The sequence below is a fragment of the Fusarium solani genome (genome assembly GCF_023522795.1).
Source record: "Fusarium solani strain SB1 chromosome Unknown bctg00000002, whole genome shotgun sequence".
In the NCBI taxonomy this organism is placed as follows: domain Eukaryota; kingdom Fungi; phylum Ascomycota; class Sordariomycetes; order Hypocreales; family Nectriaceae; genus Fusarium; species Fusarium solani.
The window spans coordinates 388,552-411,515 of NW_027072155.1; the positions used below are offsets into that span (position 1 = coordinate 388,552).

Genomic DNA, 22,964 nt, shown 5'->3' on the forward strand with positions numbered 1-22,964 from the left:
TCGCCAGTCAGGCACCTGCACTCACAAGTTCAGCACTGGCGCCGAGCTCGAGCTCGACAGATGCGCCGGCAAGTGCCTTCATCGACTTCTTGCGAGTACCACTCTTGAGCGGGTTACAAGTCAATGAGTATCTGTACACTGTGTGGCTCAGGCTTGCTTTGTCATTGGTTGCAAGGTAGACAAACCCTTACTATGGGGTTAAAGATGCCAGTCTCAAGTTGACATGCACCAGATCTAGAAAACAACACAAGCCAAAAAAATCTGCTACGGTTAACAACAACAACAACATAGAAAAATAAATCCTTTGCATTTTAGCCAATTTGGGTCAACTATAGACAATAAAAGAAAGAGGAAAACAGTCTAAGGATCGTAACCGCGACGCCTCAAGTTAGGCTCGCGCAGAGAGTAACATGAAAAGCAACCATCACCCATATTATCCATCATCACCTTCAGCCATAATCAGTCATCGTGGCCCCTCTTGCACTTCTGCTCACTATCGTCCCAATGCTTATGCTTAGGGCACCTGCAATTGCCCCATCTGTCCTCCCACATGCCGTCCCTGCATCTGCATTTGCCGCCCCTGAACTCCTTCTTCCTGTCTTCGCAGACACACTCATGGCCCTTCCGTCTAAAACCGTCCTTGCAGACGCATTTATTGAAATCCCTATTATACTTCTCCTTTGGGTCATTGCAGACGCACGGCCTCTTCCTGTTACCAGTCCGGTGGGCATCGTCGGGGCAACGGAAGTGGTGGCCTCCGTGGTTGTCATCCCTGGCCTCGACGTCGTGAATGTCAGCGTCCGGATTGGGAAGTGCAGCGACTGAGTTCAGGGCAAGAAGCGCCCCTAGGAGAAATTGGTTGAGAAGCATGATGACTGAGGGGTGGATTCTTTAATAGGGTCAACTTGGTTATGTAGAAGAGAAGTAGGAGTTTCTTATATAACGGCCAAGATGAAGAGTGCGGAAGGGAAGGTGCCGGTATCTCAGTCAGAGAGGGTTCGACATGGAGAATAGAAAAGGATGAGATAGAGAGAGAATGCTTCTAATATATACGTCTCAGCTGGCCCTCATTGAGAGTGCCATTCTCCCTTCACCGTGAATTGAGCTTGAGTTCTGCATCTATCTTTAGAATCACATTCTGCCTCGGAAGCCCATTTTTAGAAAATTAAGTTAGTATTTGACACCACCTCACCTCCTCAAGCATGCTATGCCCTAATTCCATCCATCGCCGGAAAGATCATGTAAAAATAGCTATGGTTCAATATCTTAACCTCCCTTCTACCGCCACTTCTTATCGATACGAGGTAAACCCAAACGGCCTGGGCGGATCTACAAGGGAGCCAGCGAGTTGATTTGCCGAACATGTGTGCTGTGGAATGAAGCTATCTCGATATCATCAGTGACCCCTTTCAGTAGCACGCACTCTCCTTGGTTGGTGCATCTCGTTGAGGTGACATGGTCGTGACAAAGAGGCTTCGGCATCTGGCCCTTCCGTCTGTAGCCTGAAGGCAGAAGCTGAGTCTCGGGAGCGAGGCATCAAAACGGACTTGCGGGCAGTGTTCGAATATGATGTTGATGCCTCCTAGATAATGCTGGACACTTGCACTGTCTGAAGCCTATTAGACACACATAGAGAGTCGGGTGTTTCCCCGCTTCAACGTCAGCGCCACCGTCGCGATGATTCCGTCACAGACTGGCCCAGCGCTAGTGAGCGCGCTACGTGTAGCCGCCGCGACACCATTCCCGATGGCCTGGGCCGATGGGGCTTGAACTCAAATCATGAATGGGAGCATAGCTGAATCTCGCCGGTGAGGCTCGTGGGTGCGTCTCTTATAATGTCATTACGGAGGATATCGTTATGTATAGCGAAGCTATATGAAGACTTCTCGGTTATGTCCCTACATTCACCAGCAAGTGTGGTTGGTTTCAGGTTCAGGTGGCAATAGATATCCAACGGAGCACAAGCATGAAACGGCGGCGAGAGATGGGCCACGCTGAATCTTTCAAGAGCTGACTTACAAGTACACTCGGTGGATGACAAGATTGGGAACATGCAGCCACAGAGGCCATTGCCGAAGAGCACAATTGACTTTCTCATCTATCCAGGCTTACTCGGGTCCACGAGCTTCCGACGAGCTCCGCCGACGGCCCGGATGGGTAAGTAAGTAAGGCAAGTCTCATTTCTCACAGCTCATATCATACTGTGTTGTCGTTATTATGGGCGCCTATCTGAAGCGGGTGGTAAGCAAAAAGCTAGCGGCCAGACTTGGAGGACCAGTGTCAATAGCTGAACGGTTGGCTTGTATTATAAGGAGCAAGCTAAGCCTGCAGCTTGAGGGCTGTGGAGACGAGGCTCTGTTTGGCCATCTATTTCTGGATTGTTTACTCCGTACATGTCTTTCTGAGCTGTCGTCGAAGAAAACGGGATATCTAACAGAAATCTGGAAATATGCACCATCCGAGTAGAATGGGTAGGTCATAGCGCACATGTGAGCGAGAAGCTTGGCCTTAAACTCCGCCGTAGTCTAGATCGCCAAGAACCTTGCGCATGTCGCCGGCTGAGAATGCAGAGAGCAACTGCGTTCAGCCGGCGAGTGGTCTCATGGGAACTCCTGGTGGCTGCAACCGTATCTCACGGTTTAGAAGCCACTTCAGCAGCTTCTTCATTAGAAGCCACCTGTTCATCGGCTTGACGATGTCGTCGTCTACCCCCTTCTCTGGACGGAGGTCCATATCCCCCTTCAGTGTGTAGCCGGTGATGGCAATGATGGATGGGTGGCCGTGCGCCGCTTTTCTTGATGTGGATCGTTGCCTCGTATCGTTTTATAATGGGCGTACTGATGTCTATGAGTATTAGATCAACGGCATCGGGCGCGATGGATAGACTCGAGCCCGCCTGGGCTCCGCCAGAGGCGATCGTAATTGTGACGCTCGTCTGTTTCCCAAGGGATAAATCGGTCGTGCTAAGTTTATATTGGCAGAAGGGCTAATCACGCTATTAATAAATAATAGGGGTTATTATATATAGTAATATGCTTAACGGTATTAAGTACAACTAAGTTATATTAATAGCGAAGGTAGCTAATATATAAGAAAGTATAAGTAGGTATATTTTATATACTTGAGGTATTATACTTAACTACTATGCCTTAGCATCTTAATTGAGATAGAATTAGATACTTGCAGGCCTCTATGGTATACCGGTGTAGCTTGACTCTATCCAAGTCGTAGTGGAGAGGGTAAAGAGGTCTTCGCTGTCGAGTGGTAGCTAGTTTAATGTCCACCCTGGAGCGTTTGAGATTGAGCCTCTTTTCAAGTTGTGTGACTTCTGAATACTTCGCGCTTACTAGTTTATGAATCGGCTAACCTGGCAAGTATTAATAGACTTAATCCCTCCTCTGAGAGTAAGTAGCGTTTACAGTCTCCGCATGTGAATATCCGCTTCCTGAGAGGAACCCTCTGAATTCTGGAACACTAATGTCAACAATTGGATACAGAACCGCCCGGGAGGCCTCAGACCTCAAGGCGCTCGAATATTCACTGCAATATATCCTAGATGTGCAATAGCAGCAAGTACATTCTCCGGCATTTGGCCATTTTGAAGGATCAAGTTAACGTCCTCGATGATGTCACCCTTCAGTTTCAATCCTTCCTTTCGCAGATCTGGACTAAATAACGGTGTTTCCATTGCCACGAAAGCTGCAGTCATGCAAAGGGTCACACGCATAAGTAGCGGGTCGTTTATCGCAAGACTCAGCCATGTCTTGTTGTTGGGAACTATTGTAGTCAGGTAGTCAAAAAACACCACGGCTAGAGCCGGTGAGCTAGAGCAACTGGTAGCAGAAATGAGGAATGCATACAATGCTTGAGAAGCGTGTCGATTCTCGGATTCGATGATATTGGGATCGTTCCAAAAGGGTCGAGACTACTAGCTGAGAACCGTTCGACTCCCGTTGTGTAGTTGCTGCAAAAACCTCTCTGGTTCGCATTTGCCGGTAGACATGCTGCTACTGTCGTGCCTACTCATCGTTTGGGATGTTCTCTTAGGCTTAGAACCGCGACTCTTTATAGGGGCCGTCCTGATCTTGAATTGGCCTTTTAGCTCCTTTTTTCGTTGTGCTGTTCGTGCTGAGTCTGCTGCGCCATCCCGCAAATCTCCTCCAGCCACCCTGTTCGAACATAACTGCAGGGCTGTCTTTACGGCATGGCTCCGGACGGCCTTGTTAGCCGGCATCGGTACGCCATTTGAGACGAGAAATTCGTATTTGGGCATATCGGCTTCCTGGAACACGACTTGAAGCACTAGCTGGGGATGGTTGATGCGTTCGCGTCGTCAATTCTGAAATGCAGAAATGCCGGCATCCCAAACGAGCCCTATGACGTCAAACGAGAGGCCATGGACGAAAGCCGAATATGACACTGCTATTTTAGTTTTACCCGTCGAGTGAGTCGTGATTTATTGAATTCAAACTTTAATAAAGGAAGGCAAGAGCTCCAACGAAGGAAGCTCGGCTGGTAAGTTATTGCCGCAGTGACCTCAATGAGAATAGTTGCAGGATGACGGTGATGCCCATGGGAATATTCGTGATAGGATCTCCGCAAGGGCAAGGTCTTGCAGCAGTGGCAATGTCGGATGGATGGGGTGCGAGAGTACTTGGGGACAATCCAAGCCATAAACACAGAGGTTGTTCTCAATAACCCCAACCATCGAAGAAGCGGTCCCTGCTTACCAAACGGAGAAACTAGAACTAGGTTTGCTACAGGGTGGGCGATTGGAGACAAGACAGCGCTCCCCTGACCCATTTTCGCCACGCTGTTAGCTTTACAATTGCCAGCCGCGCAGCTAGGTGCTTCCAAGTGTTCCCCAGCGTCAGAAGTCAAAAGAATACTAACACATGCACTCTCAAACGGCCAATGTATGGATGCCTTTGTAGCCAGTGACTCAGCCCACTTCTTTATTATATATAACAGCAAAAAGAATTTGAATTTTTGGAAACCCTCCCAACTAAACGTGAGGTTATGAGCATCGATGTGCACTCTTGCATGGCCGAGTCAAGCCTCGTTCTTCCAGAAACTGCCGGACTCGACTTGGGGCCATGGGCTTAGAGCCAGGGGCTTTCACCATGGGTAATCTCTCATCGCCTCAGCCATTTTAAATGCACTTCTTTCGGCCTGTTCATCTGCAACGTCAGCCTCGGTTGGCTGTCCTGCATCAGGCTCACCAGTCTTTCCCTCGCCTGCTCCATGCTCTCTGCCCGTTTCACCACTGGCTCAACTCGGCAGGTCCGAAAGAGCGTCGCAATAATGGCCACAAATTCTACCTGGGACATCTTCTTGCCAGGGCAGACTCGAGGGCCACCGGACCATGGGATGAATGAGCTTTGCTCTGGAGTGATGAGCTGAGAGTTTTCTACTGTACAGCCAGGAGTAAGCCACCGGGAAGGGTTGAATGAAGTTGAGTCTTCTCCCCAAATGGACGGGTATGTATGCAGACAGGCGCTGTTAATATAGACGGTACAAGGCCCAATGATGTGGTAGGTTTTACCATTTGCTGTGATAGATTGCGTCGATTGGATGCTGCGAGCGATGTGCATAACTGGCGGGAATAATCGCAGTGTTTCAATCTAGTATCGAGACGATTAGCTCGGTCGACAGACAAGCTCGAGGCGGGAGGCGAGTTACCATCAAGGCCAAGCATCTCGTTAGTTTCGGGAAAGTCGTGGAATACTCGGGCAGGCCGCTTCCTTTGTCGGCACCTAGGACGAGGTCCAGTTCATCCTGTATCCACAATTGCCATTCAGGGTATGCGGCGAGCAGGGTGATAGCATAGGCCATGGTGTTGGCAGTTGTATCAAAGCCCGCTGCAGTGAAAACAAACATGTTTCCTGCAATTTCATCCTCCGTGAGATATTGACTTGCTCTACCAAGTAGCTCGTCATGCCCCTTGACCTTCTCTTGGTCTGACAGGCGAACGAGCATACTCATGATATTATCAGGAGCGCCAGCTCCTGAGGCAGTCCGTCGCCGTTCCTGATGCAGCATATTCTTGGTAAGGGTCGGAAGATTGTGCAGTGCCGCCCCAACCGTCTGTAGTGTTTTGGGCATCACTGGCAAGCGCAGGAGTCTTGCTGGTACTAGAGCAGCCACTACAAGCTGTTCTGTGCACAACGAGATCGCATCGATATATGACATGCTCGAATCTGGGTCCCTAGGTAGCTCCATGGGCCCAAAGGGCTTCGGCTGGCCATAAACAACTTGGCCGAGAACGTTGATAGCAATAACGCGGAGTCCTTCGATGGTGTCGCGTGACTCGCCTTTGGGCATGCCAAGCATGAAACCGGCCATCTGGCTTGCTTGTTCCGCGCTTTCCTTCCAGACGACTTTACTGACTCTCTCGTTCAAGCTCGGTGCAACGATGCGACGTTGTCTTGACCAGGATTCTCCATCAGCCTGCCAAGGCATAGCTATTAGCTACCATTTGCCAAGAGATGTGTCACAAACCGCTGTTCATTGATGCCGTGATGCCCTAGATTCAGCTGGTTCTACATTCCATGATAACACTAAAGGAAAGGCAACCAACCGTGACGATGTTTTCCCCTAAAAAATTCATAACCTTGGATGCTGTAGGTGACTGGACAAAATCCTTCCTCCGTGCAAGTATCACTTGCGCCATGGCGGGATCTGCACACTGAAGCTGATTTGTGGCAGGCGTAACAAGAATAAAGGCAGGTCCAAGCCTGTCGTGGAGATCATGTTTGTCCCTGAACTCCCATCCGAATATAGTGACTTTGATTGCGTCGTAGAAAGCCGCGGGCAAGATGCGCTCAAATACTGGTCTCAGGGGGACGCTAATGATAATATAGAATACCTGAAGAATGTTAAGAAAAGCGCTTTCCAACTGGAAATCGTGAGGGCCCTCACATTCTCTGGGTCGAACGGGCATATCAAAATTGGCAAGCCCGATGCACGCGCAGCCTGGTAGTTGAGGTAAAGCGCCCAAAGATTAGAGGCCATCCACGAAAGTGGCACGAGGGCAATGGCAACGTGCAGAAATCCCATGGCGCGTTGAAAACTTGCTGAAATCTTGACATGGAGTTCCAGAGGTTGGTGACAGAGTAGTCGTATATAAGGACTGATTCATGTTATCTGTGAGCCTCTGGTATGCCAAGCCAGGCTAGGCTTGCTGTTCGCTTCGCCGGACTTCAAGAGGAATTACCAAATATGGAAAATAGTTGACTGAAACCCACTAAGCTCAAGTTTAGCTCCGCAGTTAGCTTTGTGGGCCTCCTGCTCCTCCGAGCCTTGTCCAAGACAGGGACTTTTAGCAACGGAATTACCTTCCTTTTAAGCGGAGTAAGCGACCCCTTTGAAGTCCAATTATTTCAACGCCACTAAACAGTTAAATCATCTCCAGCCTACGCCTCGATCATCAAGACATTGAGCACGAGAAGTTAGTCGAGGCAGCATGCAAGGATAGGATCGGGTTGTACTTTGACGGAAATGATCGTTCCGAGGGACAACGGAACGGGATTTGTGAAGTGGGTCAGGGCTTAATTAGTAATGCGAGGTACCGGGGGTTAAAATGACTATTATAGCTACAATACAGGACTGGGAAGAGTCTCTTGTTACAGTTATAATGAATGCCTAGGCCTGATTGACCGCGGACTGGCACTCCACAGTTAAAAGTGGGTAGACGGCCCAGTTCGCCTCGAGCTTGAAGACATAGGTGTGACACTCCAAGGAAGAAAGGTGCACCAGTAAACTTGCACGTAATGGGAGTCCGAAGAACGAAATTAGTGAGCTATTTATGGAGGTAGTGATAATAATGACTCTTACGAAGGAGTTTGTAAAGCTCAGACCCAACGGGTGCCCCTGCCAAGAGACAGCCTGTGAAACGACGGAAGCGTCATGGAATGGGGATACGAGGTGACATTCGGGAAGAGGAATGGGACCGGCAGCTACGTCGGCCAAAAGACCGTCATACCGCATCCCCGATCTGGACAAAATGGTTCAGCAGGGGAAACTTTTTGTTTGTCGTATGCATGCCAAGCCATGCTAGGCTAGCCGTTCGCTTTGCAGCACAAGCTTAGGGATGGATTACCTACTTTGGAAAATAGTTTAACGCACAAACGTACCATTCCATCGTCCATAAGCCCGATCGACGAAAGTATCATCAAGGATTCGTTCATGATTCTGGCTAGTGCTGATGATAGCCATGAAAATAGAGTCAATCTTAGTTTTGAGCCGAGGCGGGCAACTCGGGTATTCGTGTAATCGTTTTTGTGGGTCCGGGTACTCGAGCTGCCAGTCGCGGACAGGGAATGCGGGTTCGGGGATATGTATAATAGAATGTCGGGTGAGAGACAGTTCCTGATGTAAAGAGTCTGGAGATAAAGCAATCACAGCCAAGCCGCACACACGACCAGTTCACAATAACATGTATCAACTCTCACATATTTCCATCAACTTCATCTCAGGCCTACAACAATCCTAAAATAATTCTGCATAACTCCAAATCATGGAAAACAAGATGTCACGCAGAATCATCATCATCAGCGCCGGTTTCGCCGGGGTATAGAAAGCCCTCTCAGCAAAGCATCTCATCAACCTCCACAACACGGAGCAAAACATTAAGGTCCTCGTCATTGCCCCAGAACCATCGCTAGTAATGCGTCCACGCCTCTAGGAAGCCAACGCCTCAAGGATGAATCATCCTCTCGGACCGCTCTTCAAGTCTGCTAGTATCGGCTTTTTCCAGGGCACCGCCGAAGCCATCGATACGGAGTCACAGACGGACCGTGTTCGATCCGTTTCAGGTGATGAGTCCGATATTGAATTTGACTGGCTCATTCTAGCAGCTGGAAGTGCTGTCGTACGACCAAAGAGCGTCACTGGCCTTGAACAGTATGCATTTGACATCGACTCTTTGGCTTCTGCGGGCAAACTCGAGTTTCATCTCAACAGCCTAAAATCTCTCCCGCAAAGCAAAGCTCGCGATATAGTAGTCGTATGGGGTGGCGGTCTCACTGGTATTGAGCTTGCAGCAGAGTTTCCGAGACTGCTTCACAACATGGACAACGTCCGCATTGTCCTTGTTGAAAGCGCGCAAGATCTTGGACCAGAGCTGGGAGCAGGCCCTCGTCCCACGATCACGATCACGAAGATCCTAAAACACCTCCGGATTAAAGTCAAGCTATGGTCCGCAGTTACAGCCATTAAAAACAGCGGTGTGGCCCTTGCCTCTAATAAGCGTATCGAAACAAGGCCAGTCGTCTGGACCGCCGATATGCGAGCAACACCCCTCACACAGCAAATCCGCGGAACCAAGGACCACCTCTCCCGACTTCACATTGACCAATATCTCCGCATTCTGACCTGTAAGCACGTCTTCACCACTGGCGACGCCGCCTTGATGTTCAGCCAGCACGCCAACATCCTCGGCCGCTTCTCAGGCCATAATGCAGCAGCAGTCCTCCTCGGCGAACCAATGATAGCGTACTCCCAGCCAGAGTACAACTGCTGTATCGATCTTGGATTCTGGGGCGCTATGATTGCAAATGGCTGGGATAGGGAGGTTAAGATCATAGGCCACGTCGCAAAGCAGCCCAAGAAGTATGTCAATCAGAAGCTGATTTATCCGCCGCAAGATGCAAAGGAAGCAATCAAGGCTGCGGATCCCGCTTGTTCTGACTCATATGGCCTTTTCAAATAGTTTCTGGGAGTCTTGGGATGGACACTGAGTAGTTGCAAGGGTATGAGGACGGCGGAGCATTGATGAGGCAACGAAGGAGCGGTTTCAGGGTCTAGAAGAACGGAGCCTCTCTTGTTCTCTCAACTCGACGCGGGGAGATTTCTTGACGGAAGTAGTTATGCCCTTCCAGGGCTTCCTCGCTCTGCTCGTCAGGGGATGTCGCACAGAATGAAGGAACCGGCGTTTGTTTTTATCGCTGGGGCTCGGTACAGTAACGGGGTGTGTGAAGACTGCACCTGGGAAATAGATCCACCACAGATGGCTGCTAGTAGTGATGACGTTAACGACTGTACACTTTGCCATACTTGATAAACCAAACCGATGTCTGAGCCACAAAGTCTGCTGCATAAATCGCCCTAGCCCTTTCTGATCTGGTCCATCCCTTTCCCCCAAGCCAGCTTCAGCCCCGGGACTGCTCCCTCCGATTTGCACCTCGTCCATTCAGCATCGAATAGATCAAAATGTCTTGCCTCACCTTCGGTGACTATTGCGCCTCCCCTCAACTCTGTCATATTCATTTGAACAATCCCACTCGCCGGGTCTTTAGCATGGGTAGCTAACTTCCCCCGACCTTTCACCTTTGGATGTGAACCAATGAGTAGGACCTGGAGACGGGCACTCAGCGGCTTCAAAACCGACGCCCACTTTTCATCTGCTTCACTTGTGGCCCCGAAATTGCTCAGCAGGACTTTGGTTCCTTTGTCGATGCCCAGCGGGCCAGATAAATCGGACTTGGTAAAGTCATCGTACAGCAAGACTTCATCAAACAGGCCGGCTATCTCGCTGAATACCCTAGATTTAGCTGACCCAACAGCGATAGCCTTCCTAGGCTGCTTGCTTACTAGCCATCCATGCCGCAATTGGTAAGGAAAGCTAAGGCCTGTTTTTCTGGAAAGCGCGAGGAGAACTGCGACTGCGTCGGCGATGTCTGTGTCATCGTTACTCCATCGCATCTTCGTGCCGAGAGGGTGAACAGGCATTTCGGCCCATGAAAAACCACAACGGCTCAGCATGTACGATGACTCAAAGAGCACTCGCATCATTGCGTCCCATCCAAAACTATGTTTGCCCGTTGGCAGATCTGTGTCCGGAGGATAGGCCAGGTAGCGATTGTATATTGACAACAAATGTCGCCCCCTCTCGCTGACCTCAAGACTATGCTCCGATGCATGCCCAATTGTGACTTCTAGATCTTCTGGATGTGTGCCAAGGGGCATATATCCCCACAATTTTGTCCCGGCAGGAAAATGAAGAGACGTGCTCCCGATCACCTCGGCATAGCTCCACGGTAAGATTCGCCCATACTTCTGGGTGTCATTATACGGTGATGGCAGTGAGGGGGGAGCGGGCAAACATCCCACAAGCCAAGGATGTAGCCGAGGCGTGCGTGAGTGAAGTTGTTGGCCGTGAGCGAGAGAATGATGCTGCGGATGCGGATGGCATTCGGCTCAAGAGGCCGGAGAGGATATGTACCCGGCAAAGAAACCACGTACTGCTTGGTATTGTCGGACTTTTCGAGGGTTTGGGTCAAGGGGGTTGACTCAACCATCTTGAGGACTGCCTTCAGATGGATCTTTTGCGTGATTTCAATCCTTTCTCCCGGTCGACCCGCATCTAAATAGATCCCAGCTGTCAGCCCGGCGTGACTCATAACTGGCTGGTAATACCTAGAGCGGTGGCCCATTTGGGGGTGAGGGACATTATTTGGGGTGCTTGGTGCCAGTCATCTCCGAGTGCTTCAACTCCTCCTGGTATAGCATTGGCTTGAAGTGCAGTACTAAGAGAACCCTCATAACCCGCAAGCTAGGGGGCCTCTACGGCGACCTATCGGCTACTATCGCGGAGATCACCCATATCTCGTATACCGTCCTCCGCGGCGTAGTGGATATTGAGGCCCTTAGCGTGGCGGAGAAGATATCATAGGCTGCCAGCCGCAAGATAACACGCTCCGAATGGCATACTCGCTATTTTGCATATTCAGTATCAACATGTCATTGCTATACGGCGAGGGGGGACAGCGTGCCTTTTTTAGACTTCAAGATGAGATCATGCAATAGACTCATGACCACTCCATCTTGTCATAGGGCTTCGCCATAGGGCCTACCAATTATGGCATCTTGGCCAAGTCTCTGAAGGAGTTCGCCTGTTGCGGCAACCTCGTGGCGTCGGGGGTCAGGCCCAAGGGCCACCGGTCACACTACACCGTGACGAACCTGGGATTTCAGATCCAGATCCCCGTGGTGACCGTCCGCAACGTCCGGTACGGCCTGTTCAACACCACGAGGCGCGGGGCGCGGCGTCGACGCATGGCACTTATGCTATGTCGTGTAGCAGGAACTGACAAGGACGAAGACATCGTCGTCCGCGCAGCATGCAGCATGCCCATCTTCCGTACCAGAGACGTGATTTGACAAGGCCACCAGGAAGCAGTTGTATCTTGCCAACAAACCAGCTGCGGATGTGCAGAAAGATCAAGATTTATTCATCATCCATGTCCCTCGGGAACTGGCCAAGTACGGGTACAGGCCTACAGAGATGTATCCGAATGTAACGCCGTCAGGGAGGTCGACAGATGTTGAGAGCAGGGTATGTTTCGGGCCATGGGCCCCTGGTGAGGAGAGGTGGGCTCTGATGAGGTATGAGAGCCATGCATACCCTGTTTTCCATCTCAAGGCCAAGTACCACGAACGTGGTGGAGTTGGTCTCCTGAAGCTGTGTGCAGCTAGAGGCATACTCGTTACGACATTAGAGCCGCCGGGTAGTGGGCCGGATGAGGAGGCGTCAGACGCAGCATGGCAGAGGGTATATACCTAGGTCCGGCTCTGGGCTATCTTTCAGTCGAAACAGGAGAGTCGCTAGTATATGTGGGTAGTTATTGCATCGGAGCTTGCGTCTATCGAATGGACTGGTGAAATAAAAGAATGAGACTAATGTACCGATGCCTGGCCTCATAACTGAAAGAGACATGTAAAGACTGAGTGAGTTATCTTGGCACTCTTTAAATGAGATTTTTGGTAGAAATCTCTGTTCTAGCCACTCGAGCGTCCGGGGCTGTCATGGTGGGTGGGATCCGATACTGAATGATAACATCGCTTAGAGTTAAGCCTCAAAAGGGTTTGTAAATACCCATCATTTTAAAACAATAGCTGTTCCGCGGCTATTAAGCTTCAAACTCTGCGCCTTTTACAAGCCTCCAATACAGTTAACCACTCTGCCACCAGGGGGAATCTCCAACGACACTTGCTCTTAAGCGCCATCGAGGGAGCGTGATTGACACCTTGCATGCCAGAGGGGGCACAGTACCGAATTCAGTCCCGACAAACTCAGTCCCGACAAACTCAACGCCTAACCAGAGCCTAGGGCTATCCATCACTTGGTCACGACCACCCTCAGGTTCAGCGAGGATCGGCACGCTTACCTGGTAATATCTACGAGCCATGCAGGCTTGGCACAATACCCTTTGTCAGCGAGGCCCTATCAGACATGTATCACCACATCTTTTCTGATATGCTTGCGACGAACGCCTCAGCAGTCGACTGGCAAGACCCTGTTTCTGGGGCCTCGGTATTACATTGGGTGGCACGCATCGGCATAGGCATGCAGATCCATTCCAGCAGACATACGATCCGGGCCTCGATGTGTTTGTTCCCCTGTGCTTGGATTTATTGTGAATTATAATATAGCGTCTTCCATAAGCGATTAACTATTCCTACCCTATATCTATTTAACTTTATTAATATAAATGTTTGCTACTAATACGGGTCTAATTAATTATTAGTATAATAATTAAAATAATTCAGTTATAATATTTAATAGTATTAAGTTTTAATACTATTATATATCTATAATTATATCTCTTGCTATTATGGCTAATAGTCTCTCGCTGACTCGCTAGCGTAGATAATAATACTGTGTTTCTCCTTGCTGCGCTTTATTAGAATACAGAGGGGCTACGACTATTAATGATCCCGCGAGACGCACCCCGAAGCCAACATAAGAACACTGGTCACGCCATCTCGTTAACCAGACGGAGCAAGGAAGCGAAAGTGACAACGACGTGGTGTATGCAGCTCTTCTGCACTTTGCTGGTGCTGAGCCTCCTGTCCCACGGAGCGACCAGGAATGTTAACGACAATAGAGGTTTAGAGCCTATCCATTACGCTGTTGCTGGTGGAGCAGGCGGAGCCGTTAAGCTTCTCTGGACACCCACGACAACAAAGGGCAGGCTCCTACGGGCGACTGATCTTAGGCCCTACAGCATTGCATACGATCCCATTGGTAGGCTTTAAACTTGGCCGAGAGCCCCTCGGCCCCGATAAACCGCTCACCTGTCGCGTTCTCATCGAGGCTGGGGCTGACGTCGAGAGGGTTGGAGATCACTTTCGCGGAGGCCAGTCTCAGTTTGCATGTTATGAATGTAGTCGGCATAGGCTAAAGCGCTGGTTTCTAACTAGAAGGGGTTGCTTTATTGAGCCAATTCTTCTCCTGCAAACTCTTTGTCTCTTTCCTAACCTAGTTAGTTAACAGGGACGTGTGTAAGATGAATAAGTTATCTCAGGCCTCTTGAAGCCAAACAATCGACGGACTACGGTAATAAAGCTAACACAATCAATACCTAGCATCCTATCAACACCGCAATAATACGATAGTTCCTAACTCTACTCCTATATAAATCCAATGAGTACGGATATGCCCGTTTCAAGGTCTTCTCAACGGTCTACAGCAACGCAACCAGGTGATTAGGTTTCCTAAGAAAGGGCGACAGCTCGATCTAAGGACCCAGTTGCGCATCAGTGTGAGTCTACCATGGAGTTATCACGGCTACCCTTCTTCAATTTGATCCGCGCTTATCTCTACATGTTCCGAACAGGGTGTATGCTGACGTCGAGAAAGGCCCTAGTCAAGATGAATAGACGATTTGTAATCAGCCTGCGTACTAAGGCGCATGCCCAGTTTTTAATAACTGTTGCTGTAGATATTTGTCTGCGAGAGGGGTGGTCATTGGCCAGTTCGAGAGCAAGATTCTCTGACAGGGGCTATTCATGCTGCCCTGACCCACCCAGGGGCATTTTTCATAGAGTATAAATAGACGCGGTTCTCGTGTAAGAATTTGATGTCACAATCACCAGGCTAACTCCAACAAACACCAAAGCCTTGAATAGCAGCCCCTGATGACCTTCCTCCATGAGCCAGACATTCCTACCGGAAACACTGTCCTTGTGACAGGTGTAAGCGGATTTGTTGGAAGCCACATCGCAGATCAGCTCCTTCACGCAGGCTATAACGTCCGAGGCACTACAAGAGATGCTGCCAAAACTTTTTGGATCACTTCGCTTTTTGAGAGAAAGTATGGCCCAGACAGGTTTGAACTCTGTGCTGTTCCCGACATGGGAAAGGCTGATGCCTTTGATTCTGTTCTAAAGGGTTCTTCCAAGAGACGGTTTGCGTTATATCCAGTTACTGATATTTAGCAGGAGTTTCGGGCGTCGCCCATGCCGCATCCGACATGACGTTTGGTTCTGACCCGAATGAGGTTATCCCGCCCATTGTTGCCATGGGCTTGAATCTCCTCCGTTCAGCGGCAAAAAATGGGGAGATTAATAGATTTGTGTTTACATCGTCTTGCGCAGCGGCAACGAGTCCGAAGCCTGGGAATTGGCCGAAGATTTCGAGCGACACATGGAACGAAGAGGCGATAGTGGAGGCTTGGGCCGAGCCGCCGTATCTTCCAGACAGGGGGTTTGCAGTCTACGCGGCGAGCAAAGCGCAGGCCGAGAAGGAGATGTGGAAGTGGTATCACGAGAACAAGCCTTGCTTTGTTCTCAACACAGGTCAGCCTTGAAGGGTGGTTTCAGTTTCGTAAGCCAACTAAAAGCACCTCAATGCAGTCCTTCCAAGCATGAACATGGGCCAGAGCCTCGACCTCGACAACCAGGGCCATCCTTCAACGTCTGGCCTCATTGAGGCTTTATTCAGGGGTAATCACGACGTGGTGAATGCGGCTCATCAATGAAAGTGGACTTCATCGCCATTTTCTTTTTATTTTTCGCTAACTATCTTCTGCTGTAGTCTTCTACGTCGATGTCAAAGACACTGCGCGCCTTCATCTAGCGGCCCTGCTTCACCCCGACATACGTGACGAACGAATCTTTGCTTATGCTGGGCCGTATACTTGGCACATGATTCAGGCAGTCATGAAAAATCTTTACCCTGACAAGACGTTCTGTCCCGAGATTTCCGAGGCCGTGTTGGACCGGAGCGAGATTGTACTGGCTCCGAGGGCTGAGGGATACCTAAAGCAGATGGGCTGCAAGGGTTGGACTACTCTTGAGGAAAGTGTGAAGATGAATACGGAGGACTTGGTGTGATCTTATAATAGAGTACTACAGGGTTATCATTGGTGCAATGAGATCGACTGGCTTCTCTGCATTGAACGGTTTGAATCGAGGTTCCTCCCAGTGGTGTAGCTATTAAATAGAGCTGGAACCTAAACTAACAATACGATTAAGTAAATTAAGATTACAATAATTCTCTGTATATTAGATAACCCCGTATAGCAAGCATTTTAAACGCTTTTTAGCCCGAGGAATGATATCGCGACAAAAAAGAGCCTTAGTATACGTTTCCCGGCTATCGGGGTGGTGGCCCGGCCCGTCAGAGAGTTCTCCGAGGATGGCATCGACTTGCAGCGATGGAAGCCGCCAATGATAGTTTGCGTGGACCACACAAAGACGTGAGTCTCCAAGTGCAGAGTTGCACGATTAGTTGTTATCAAAATCAATAAATAATGCATGGTTCCACATTTGAATATTTCACGATAAGACTAGGATTTATTCGCCTACTCCCTGCCAAGCAATGCGTGCCCTTTTTAGCGAATATCCCAGGATCTCTTTGAAAGGAACATGCTCCCTTCACATCCAATCGGCCTTTCCTGCATCTCCATGCCTACAGATCCTAGAACCAACACTTTACTGTGAAACTTATTTGACCCTAGCAACGACAGAATAGGCAATCGCCGTGCTATGGTCATATCCGCCGATCTTGAAGAGAGGCCATGATGCAGGAGAGGCAAGTGGGATCACACAACGCAAGAACTTTTTCATTGAGGGCTCGATCTCTGGTCAAGTAAGTAAAAAACAAAGTTTATATATCGCGAGTTAGGCTCGGTAGTCTTTATTTTTGAGGCAAGCTGACTCTTATTCCTTTGAATCTCTTTTCTCTATTAAGCCATCTTAGTCTAAGCCTATTTATTCACTCTTTCATTTTTTCAGTTCTAACTTATACTTATTACTTCTACTTCTTTACTTCTTACTCTTCTTAGCTTAATACTATGCGGCCTTACCTAAGATTACTACTAATCTCTCTCTTATTAGGGGCTAGCTTAATTTACTCCGCTATTAATCTTATGTGAATATTTCCAGGTCCTAGCTAAAACTCATTATCTTCCTCCTTCACTTTTTTCTTCACCCTCAGCCTGAGTCATATGAGCAGAACCACGCGTAAACTCAGGATGAAGACCTCATTTCCACTTTCACTTCTGGCTCCTTGGTTCTCGATTATGTGCTGGCAGTGCAGCCCCCAATCTCCAGTGGGATCCTGAAACAATCGACTCTTGCGTCGAGTGGTACGACAATGATGAGGGCGAGACATGTGAATCTGTCAGAAAATCCTTTGCCATCACTCCCGAGGAGTTCACTGCATGGAACCCTTCTGTCGGCCTCAACTGCAAGCCGTGGAGATGGCAGTCTTACTGTATAGTAACCAAAGAGAAGTTGGCCACTGCACCGCCGAAGCCGAGAACAGCCCAACCGACTACTACCACGCCGACCCCAACGACTGCCACTCTAGGACCCTCTCCTGCCGCTTGGACTCACCTGGGCTGTTATGTCGATAACGACACTACCTCGCCAGTGCTGGAGAAGCGCGTCAGCAAGGAGGGTGGCGACGCGGCGTTGACAATCCCAAAATGTGAAGATACTTGTTACCGCGCTCAATTCGAGTTCGCCGGTGTCAAAGAAGGCAATGAATGCTGGTGCAGCAGCTTCGTCGCTGGCGAGCGGACACGCAACGAGACTGACTGACTGCAATACGCCGTGCAGCGGGGACAAGGCCAAAATGTGCGGCAGCAAGGACCCCATCAATGTTCTTGCACCTGACTGGGAAACTACGAGCGAGGTAAATGAAGAGACATCGACTGAAGCTGATGCTACGACGAAGGTGGAAAGTGAGGTTGTCAGTGGCTCGACAGAGGTGGACGGTACCGTCGTCAGCGCCCATTCTTCCTGCTCAGGAGGCATGAGATACCACGCACTATTCCGATGGTGAATTCTAAATATTTAGATAAAAACAGATCATTAGTTCAATTTCATCGTCTCGGTGGTTATGATCTGGGGTGGTGACTGTGGGACTGCCTCGTGTATTTCCTGATCGTAGCTCTCTTAGTCGATCAAAGCCCTTGAAATTGGTCTCTGCCTCGCCAGTCGAAGATCAAGAATTCACTGTGCCGGTTTGGGAATACACAGACTTTCTGCTCGTAGCCTGACTCTATCCGAGACTCGAGGCGAACGTTGCAGCCACTCACCAAGCTCCGTGACTGTGCCTTGGAACAGCTCCAGCTGTCATCCCAGCCGTCGGACGGAGCGTTTCGTCTCGCGGTAGGTGGTGACGAGGCGGGGGATAGTGTTTATGAGGTCTGCTACTCGGGCCGCTATTGCCATCGAGGCGCCGACAAGGCCGGCGATGCTGACTGGGTCCATGTCGACGTTTCTGTTTGGAATGAGGATTGATCAAGTGGGGGAGGAAGCTTTTCTATGTGGCAGGGAGTTTCAGCTGCGGCTGAGAATGGGTGTTGGCAATGTGCACTTTGCTGCGACTCTGGCGAAGTTTGCGAATCAATAGACCAAGCCACCTCCGAATGTGAGTGGACAAACAAGTGATAAGGCAGACTGCCAACGGTTCATTAGTCTGACTACGGCTTGGCGGTCTAGTGCCTCGATAAGCATCTGGCAGTGCGATAACAACACCAGAGAGCAATGTTGGGTTACCACTAAACCATCCGTTCCAATAGTCTGATACCCTCTTCCTCAACTCTAACTCGAATCAAGTCGCAAACGTCACGAGAATACGGCGCCAAAATACCAGGCTTGTTCAGGGGAGCATGTCCGTCAAGAAGGAGTTGCGTAGCAATCCCACACGTGACTCCAACCGACTTGGACATGGCTGAGTCTCCGTTGGGGTCACCAAAGAGCTCAAGAGTGGATGTGATGGTGTTCTAGTTCAATCATTAACAACAAGTCAAGAGGTTTTGTGAGGGTGCTGTGTTACCTGAGTGCCATCCTTCCATTCAACAACAAACTTGTGCTAGAGCATCACCAAGTCACGCTCACCAGGGCTGAAGTTACACAGCTTCTCCAGCTGTGCCGAAAGAGTATCGAGGAGGTTACTATGGAGGGTGGGCATCTGGTCGGAGAACAAACCCATCCAACGAAGTCCCGACAGGATCTTGTCTCGCTCCTCCGCGGAAGAGAAGGTACAATGCTCATCTACCTTGGCGACAAAATCATTTTCTTCAGCCGAAGCAGCTCCAGTTGCTTGTTTCTGAATCTCTGCCCACGTCATTCCATCCTTCAGCCACAGCTTCTCTTCTAGGTTGATCCATCCGAGATCAATAAGGGCCTTGGCCATGGCAGGGTTACCTTCGTATCGAAGGGACCCTCTGATGACTGTCAGACCAGAGCATCGCGTCATTCTCCCTGTAAATGGCGATAGTGCATGGTAGTCTCTTCTAATGTCCAACGCCGACCCAGTTCCATACTAATCAACAGGTACTGAAAATCTCTTCATGGTCAGTTTTGAAGCCTTTCTCGTAGCATTTAAGCACTGCCTATTGCTAAGCCAAACCCAACTGTCTGTCACAGGTCATACAAGGTAGCGCTTGCGTCTCATTGATTGACCACATTGGATCCAGGAGACCTCAGTTGTAAGATTTCCATCAAAATAAAAGGCAAAACGACATTGTTCTATTTGCGCACCGATCGTGGGATGTTGACGTTGTGCAAGGCACTATGCGAACTATGGGATAACGGTGTGACTGCCGTGAACCTGACTAATGATAGACAGAGGTTTGGATGTATAATTAATGTATAAAAAGAACCTTCACAATGAAGGCTATATCATGTTTCTTGCTTCAGGTGAAGTAGAGCAGAGCGTCGTGGTGCTTTTTCATGCGCTAAACCATTATCACCTGAACGAGAAGGAGGGAACCAAAGGTACGAATTGACAGAATGGTGAGAGTTAAGTACAATTGAATCGTCTCGATAAAGGAAACAGAGCCGCCTCCTTGGGTTAAATCTGTTTACTCAATCTCTATCTTTTCAATCATTAGATAGTCGTCAAGTGCGTTGCAGAGAGAAACATGTGACAAACGTGATGGTTGTTGCTACCCTGAGCCTGAGCCCAGGAACGGCTGCGGGGCTTCAACGACTCCCGAAAAGAGGGGTTCATCCCGATGCCCAATCAAAGGTCGACTACCCACTTTTATCCGGTGTCTCGGCTAGGCTCTATCCAATCACAGCGAGAGACATGGGGCAAAGTGGGGAAGGTGGGATTTAGCTCGGATGTGGCTGACGCTCCTTCCGCAAATGCCGGGAAAAGGGAAAGAGAGAAGAACAAAGAATGGAGGAAGGGAAATTGCGAGGGAGCCCTCCATTAACGGAAAGTCCCGTTAGAGTCTGAGGGCAAATCCAATGGTTTTAATTAGGAGCTTTGAGCGTTTAATACCACCTTTTTTACTCTCCAGCCCTAGCGGGCTAGCTAAACTTGCAATTGGATTAGTGATCGACCTAAACGATATTCTCCGGGAAATCCCCCACAAAGAGGGATGATCCCGTCTCAGGGACGAGAAGTAGCGCCGACTCGAGTTTGTCTCTCAGAGAGAACAACTTCTGATATGAATGGTTTGTACCAAATGCAACGTTCAACAGCAACTCTTCAACTCCGACACTTCCGACCAACTTCCAGAACCGTAAGCAACGCCCGAGCCCCCCCGCGCATGTGCCTCTCCTGCGCTTTGTCTCCCCTGTTTCCGGAACGCTCCCCGACCGGATACTTGACCCTCAGGCTAAACCAAGCCCTCGGGAGTCTGTGTCTCCCATTGGCTTGTCGACTCTGTCAGCCTTGTTTTAAGTGGAGGGAGAAGAGTCTGGGCACAATATTCGACTGAGCAGTGGCTTGCGCTCTGGAATTCCCCGTGGCCTGATGGGGTGGGGGTGGGGAAAACAGAGGAATAAGAAGAACGTGGCTCCGGCAACGGCCCGCACTTTTCCTCTTCTCTGCATCTGCGTTGCCCTGTTGGTTTGACTTTGTTTCGATCGAAAAAGATCTGATCTGCAAACATGGCGGAACCCACTCAGGAGGACACTCGACACTTGCAAGAGACCCTGGCTGAGAACCCTCTGCAGGCCGACGTAGGCTGCACGTGTGACTGTTAGAGATTCTGTGCTGACACCCACAGGACACTGCCTCCATCGCCGATTCAAGCTTCGGTGGCTCGTGAGTCTCTTGACCGATCTGGAGTAGTCCTCGTCTGACATGCCCCCTTTAGAGACTCTTCCAGCTACTATACGTCCATCAACTCTAGTATTCGCAACTACAAGTATGTGATCGAAGTTTCTTTTACCTCGGTGCCCCACTAATAGTTCCCCTCTAGATATGAGGTTAGTGGTATCGATCACATGTGTCACGTCTCACCAACACTATTCTAGAATGGACGCCGTTATCATGCATTTCGTGAGGGTGCCTACCTTGTGGTACGTATTATCACATGGCGTGTAACTACTCGTCTCACTTAGCATTAGCCAAACGACGACGATGAACAAGACCGCATGGATCTAGGTCACCACATTTATCGCCTTCTTCTTGGGGGAAAGCTTTACCTCGCCCCTATCAAGGAACCTCAGCGGGTACTTGACCTCGGTACCGGAACTGGTATCTGGGCGATGGAATTTGCAGAGTAAGACCTCGCAGTGAAATATCTAGTACTGGTTCTCATGGTTTGCGTCAGCGAGTTCCCCTCCGCTCAAGTCCTGGGCACTGATCTCAGCCCCATCCAACCTACATGGTACGAATAACTCATCCTTCCAAGACGAGAATGACCCCTCTTACCAGTCACCACGCAGGACGCCACCCAACTGTGTGTTTGAAGTTGACGACTTTGAATCACCCTGGCTCTATAAGCAACCATTCGACTACATCCACGCCCGAGAACTAGGAGGCTGTGTAAGTAGCGATAAGCACTTCTTTGGAGAAGCCTTTAAGCACCTGAAACCCGGTGGTTATTTGGAAATGCAAGCCGTGTACACAGACTTCAAGTCCGATGACGGTACCAAGGACAAGGCCGAGAATGCCGTTGTGTGGATGAAACACATGGTTGACGGCACAGCCAAGTTTGGAAAGCCCCTAGATTGCGCGATTGGGTGGAAGAAGGCGATGGAAGACGCGGGGTTTGAAGATGTTCAACAACAAGTCTACAAGGTTTGTGCCCTGACGCATCTTTCTAAACGAGTATGCTGATCTTCTCAAAGTGCCCTATTGGGCAGTGGCCAAAGGACCCCAAACTCAAGGAGATTGGCAAGTATCAAGCCGCTCAAGAGTCTCAAGTTATCACCTCATACACTCCAGCCGTCTTCTCACGTGTTCTAGGCTGGCAAGATGATGAGATTCAGGTCTTTATGGCCAAGGTCAAGAAGGATATCACGAGCCCGGCCATCCACCTCTATCTCCCCGTGTACTTCATTTGGGGTAGAAAGCCTGAGTGATGGCGAGTCTGGGTATCAAGGGTTGAAGTTGGTACATTCTGGAGTTGAGCGCTGAATCACTAATGATTTGTGAGGAGCTTTTATGAAGCAATGATCAACAATTACATAGATTCCAAATTCCAGCAGTCCATCGTTAATGACCAGATTCTCACCATCTCCGACATGACGATTCTTCGGAACCTGTTGAATACCTTCAAATCACTCGAAACATGTTTGATTTAACTCCCCTCTTCAATCCCTCGGCTTTCCCATTCTCGTACTCAACCCCGGCACTGCCACCTCCACCAGACAGCATCTCTAGCTTCTCTCTAAGCTCCTGGTCCAGCTGCGCACTTGTCTTTTTAGGCACTTTTAACTCGGACGGAGAATTCTGAGTAGTTGTGACGGATGACTTGACT

General features: G+C 49.6%; 8 protein-coding genes across 8 annotated transcripts; 4 read left to right on the forward strand and 4 right to left on the reverse strand.

The window, feature by feature from the left end:
• Nucleotides 1-459: 459 nt before the first annotated feature.
• MRS44_004067 (uncharacterized protein) lies at nucleotides 460-870 on the reverse strand (the record flags this gene model as incomplete). Its single annotated transcript, XM_046271667.2, has 1 exon — nucleotides 460-870. One exon carries the CDS (start codon nucleotides 868-870, stop codon nucleotides 460-462), a length of 411 nt encoding a protein of 136 aa, XP_046125526.2.
• A 4,749-nt stretch (nucleotides 871-5,619) lies between these two features.
• MRS44_004068 (uncharacterized protein) lies at nucleotides 5,620-7,059 on the reverse strand (the record flags this gene model as incomplete). Its single annotated transcript, XM_065622039.1, has 3 exons — nucleotides 5,620-6,450; nucleotides 6,581-6,868; nucleotides 6,922-7,059. 3 exons carry the CDS (start codon nucleotides 7,057-7,059, stop codon nucleotides 5,620-5,622), a joined length of 1,257 nt encoding a protein of 418 aa, XP_065478111.1.
• Nucleotides 7,060-8,704: 1,645 nt separating this feature from the next.
• MRS44_004069 (uncharacterized protein) lies at nucleotides 8,705-9,712 on the forward strand (the record flags this gene model as incomplete). The annotated part of the gene is made up of 1 exon (XM_046274247.2): nucleotides 8,705-9,712. The coding sequence occupies one exon, from the start codon at nucleotides 8,705-8,707 to the stop codon at nucleotides 9,710-9,712; it is 1,008 nt and encodes a 335-aa protein (XP_046125528.2).
• Nucleotides 9,713-10,107: 395 nt separating this feature from the next.
• MRS44_004070 (uncharacterized protein) lies at nucleotides 10,108-11,300 on the reverse strand (the record flags this gene model as incomplete). Its single annotated transcript, XM_065622040.1, has 2 exons — nucleotides 10,108-10,810; nucleotides 11,023-11,300. The coding sequence occupies 2 exons, from the start codon at nucleotides 11,298-11,300 to the stop codon at nucleotides 10,108-10,110; spliced, it is 981 nt and encodes a 326-aa protein (XP_065478112.1).
• A 3,622-nt stretch (nucleotides 11,301-14,922) lies between these two features.
• On the forward strand, nucleotides 14,923-17,832 carry MRS44_004071 (uncharacterized protein; the record flags this gene model as incomplete). The annotated part of the gene is made up of 7 exons (XM_065622041.1): nucleotides 14,923-15,175; nucleotides 15,226-15,582; nucleotides 15,640-15,729; nucleotides 15,821-16,113; nucleotides 16,368-16,484; nucleotides 16,760-16,876; nucleotides 17,341-17,832. The coding sequence occupies 7 exons, from the start codon at nucleotides 14,923-14,925 to the stop codon at nucleotides 17,830-17,832; spliced, it is 1,719 nt and encodes a 572-aa protein (XP_065478113.1).
• A 34-nt stretch (nucleotides 17,833-17,866) lies between these two features.
• Nucleotides 17,867-18,537, forward strand: MRS44_004072 (uncharacterized protein; the record flags this gene model as incomplete). Its single annotated transcript, XM_065622042.1, has 2 exons — nucleotides 17,867-18,016; nucleotides 18,289-18,537. The coding sequence occupies 2 exons, from the start codon at nucleotides 17,867-17,869 to the stop codon at nucleotides 18,535-18,537; spliced, it is 399 nt and encodes a 132-aa protein (XP_065478114.1).
• A 574-nt stretch (nucleotides 18,538-19,111) lies between these two features.
• On the reverse strand, nucleotides 19,112-19,435 carry MRS44_004073 (uncharacterized protein; the record flags this gene model as incomplete). Its single annotated transcript, XM_046281661.2, has 1 exon — nucleotides 19,112-19,435. The coding sequence occupies one exon, from the start codon at nucleotides 19,433-19,435 to the stop codon at nucleotides 19,112-19,114; it is 324 nt and encodes a 107-aa protein (XP_046125532.2).
• A 1,709-nt stretch (nucleotides 19,436-21,144) lies between these two features.
• MRS44_004074 (uncharacterized protein) lies at nucleotides 21,145-22,566 on the forward strand (the record flags this gene model as incomplete). Its single annotated transcript, XM_065622043.1, has 9 exons — nucleotides 21,145-21,216; nucleotides 21,264-21,301; nucleotides 21,354-21,404; nucleotides 21,459-21,465; nucleotides 21,514-21,558; nucleotides 21,607-21,736; nucleotides 21,788-21,869; nucleotides 21,928-22,282; nucleotides 22,333-22,566. The coding sequence occupies 9 exons, from the start codon at nucleotides 21,145-21,147 to the stop codon at nucleotides 22,564-22,566; spliced, it is 1,014 nt and encodes a 337-aa protein (XP_065478115.1).
• Between the last annotated feature and the right edge of the window lie 398 nt (nucleotides 22,567-22,964).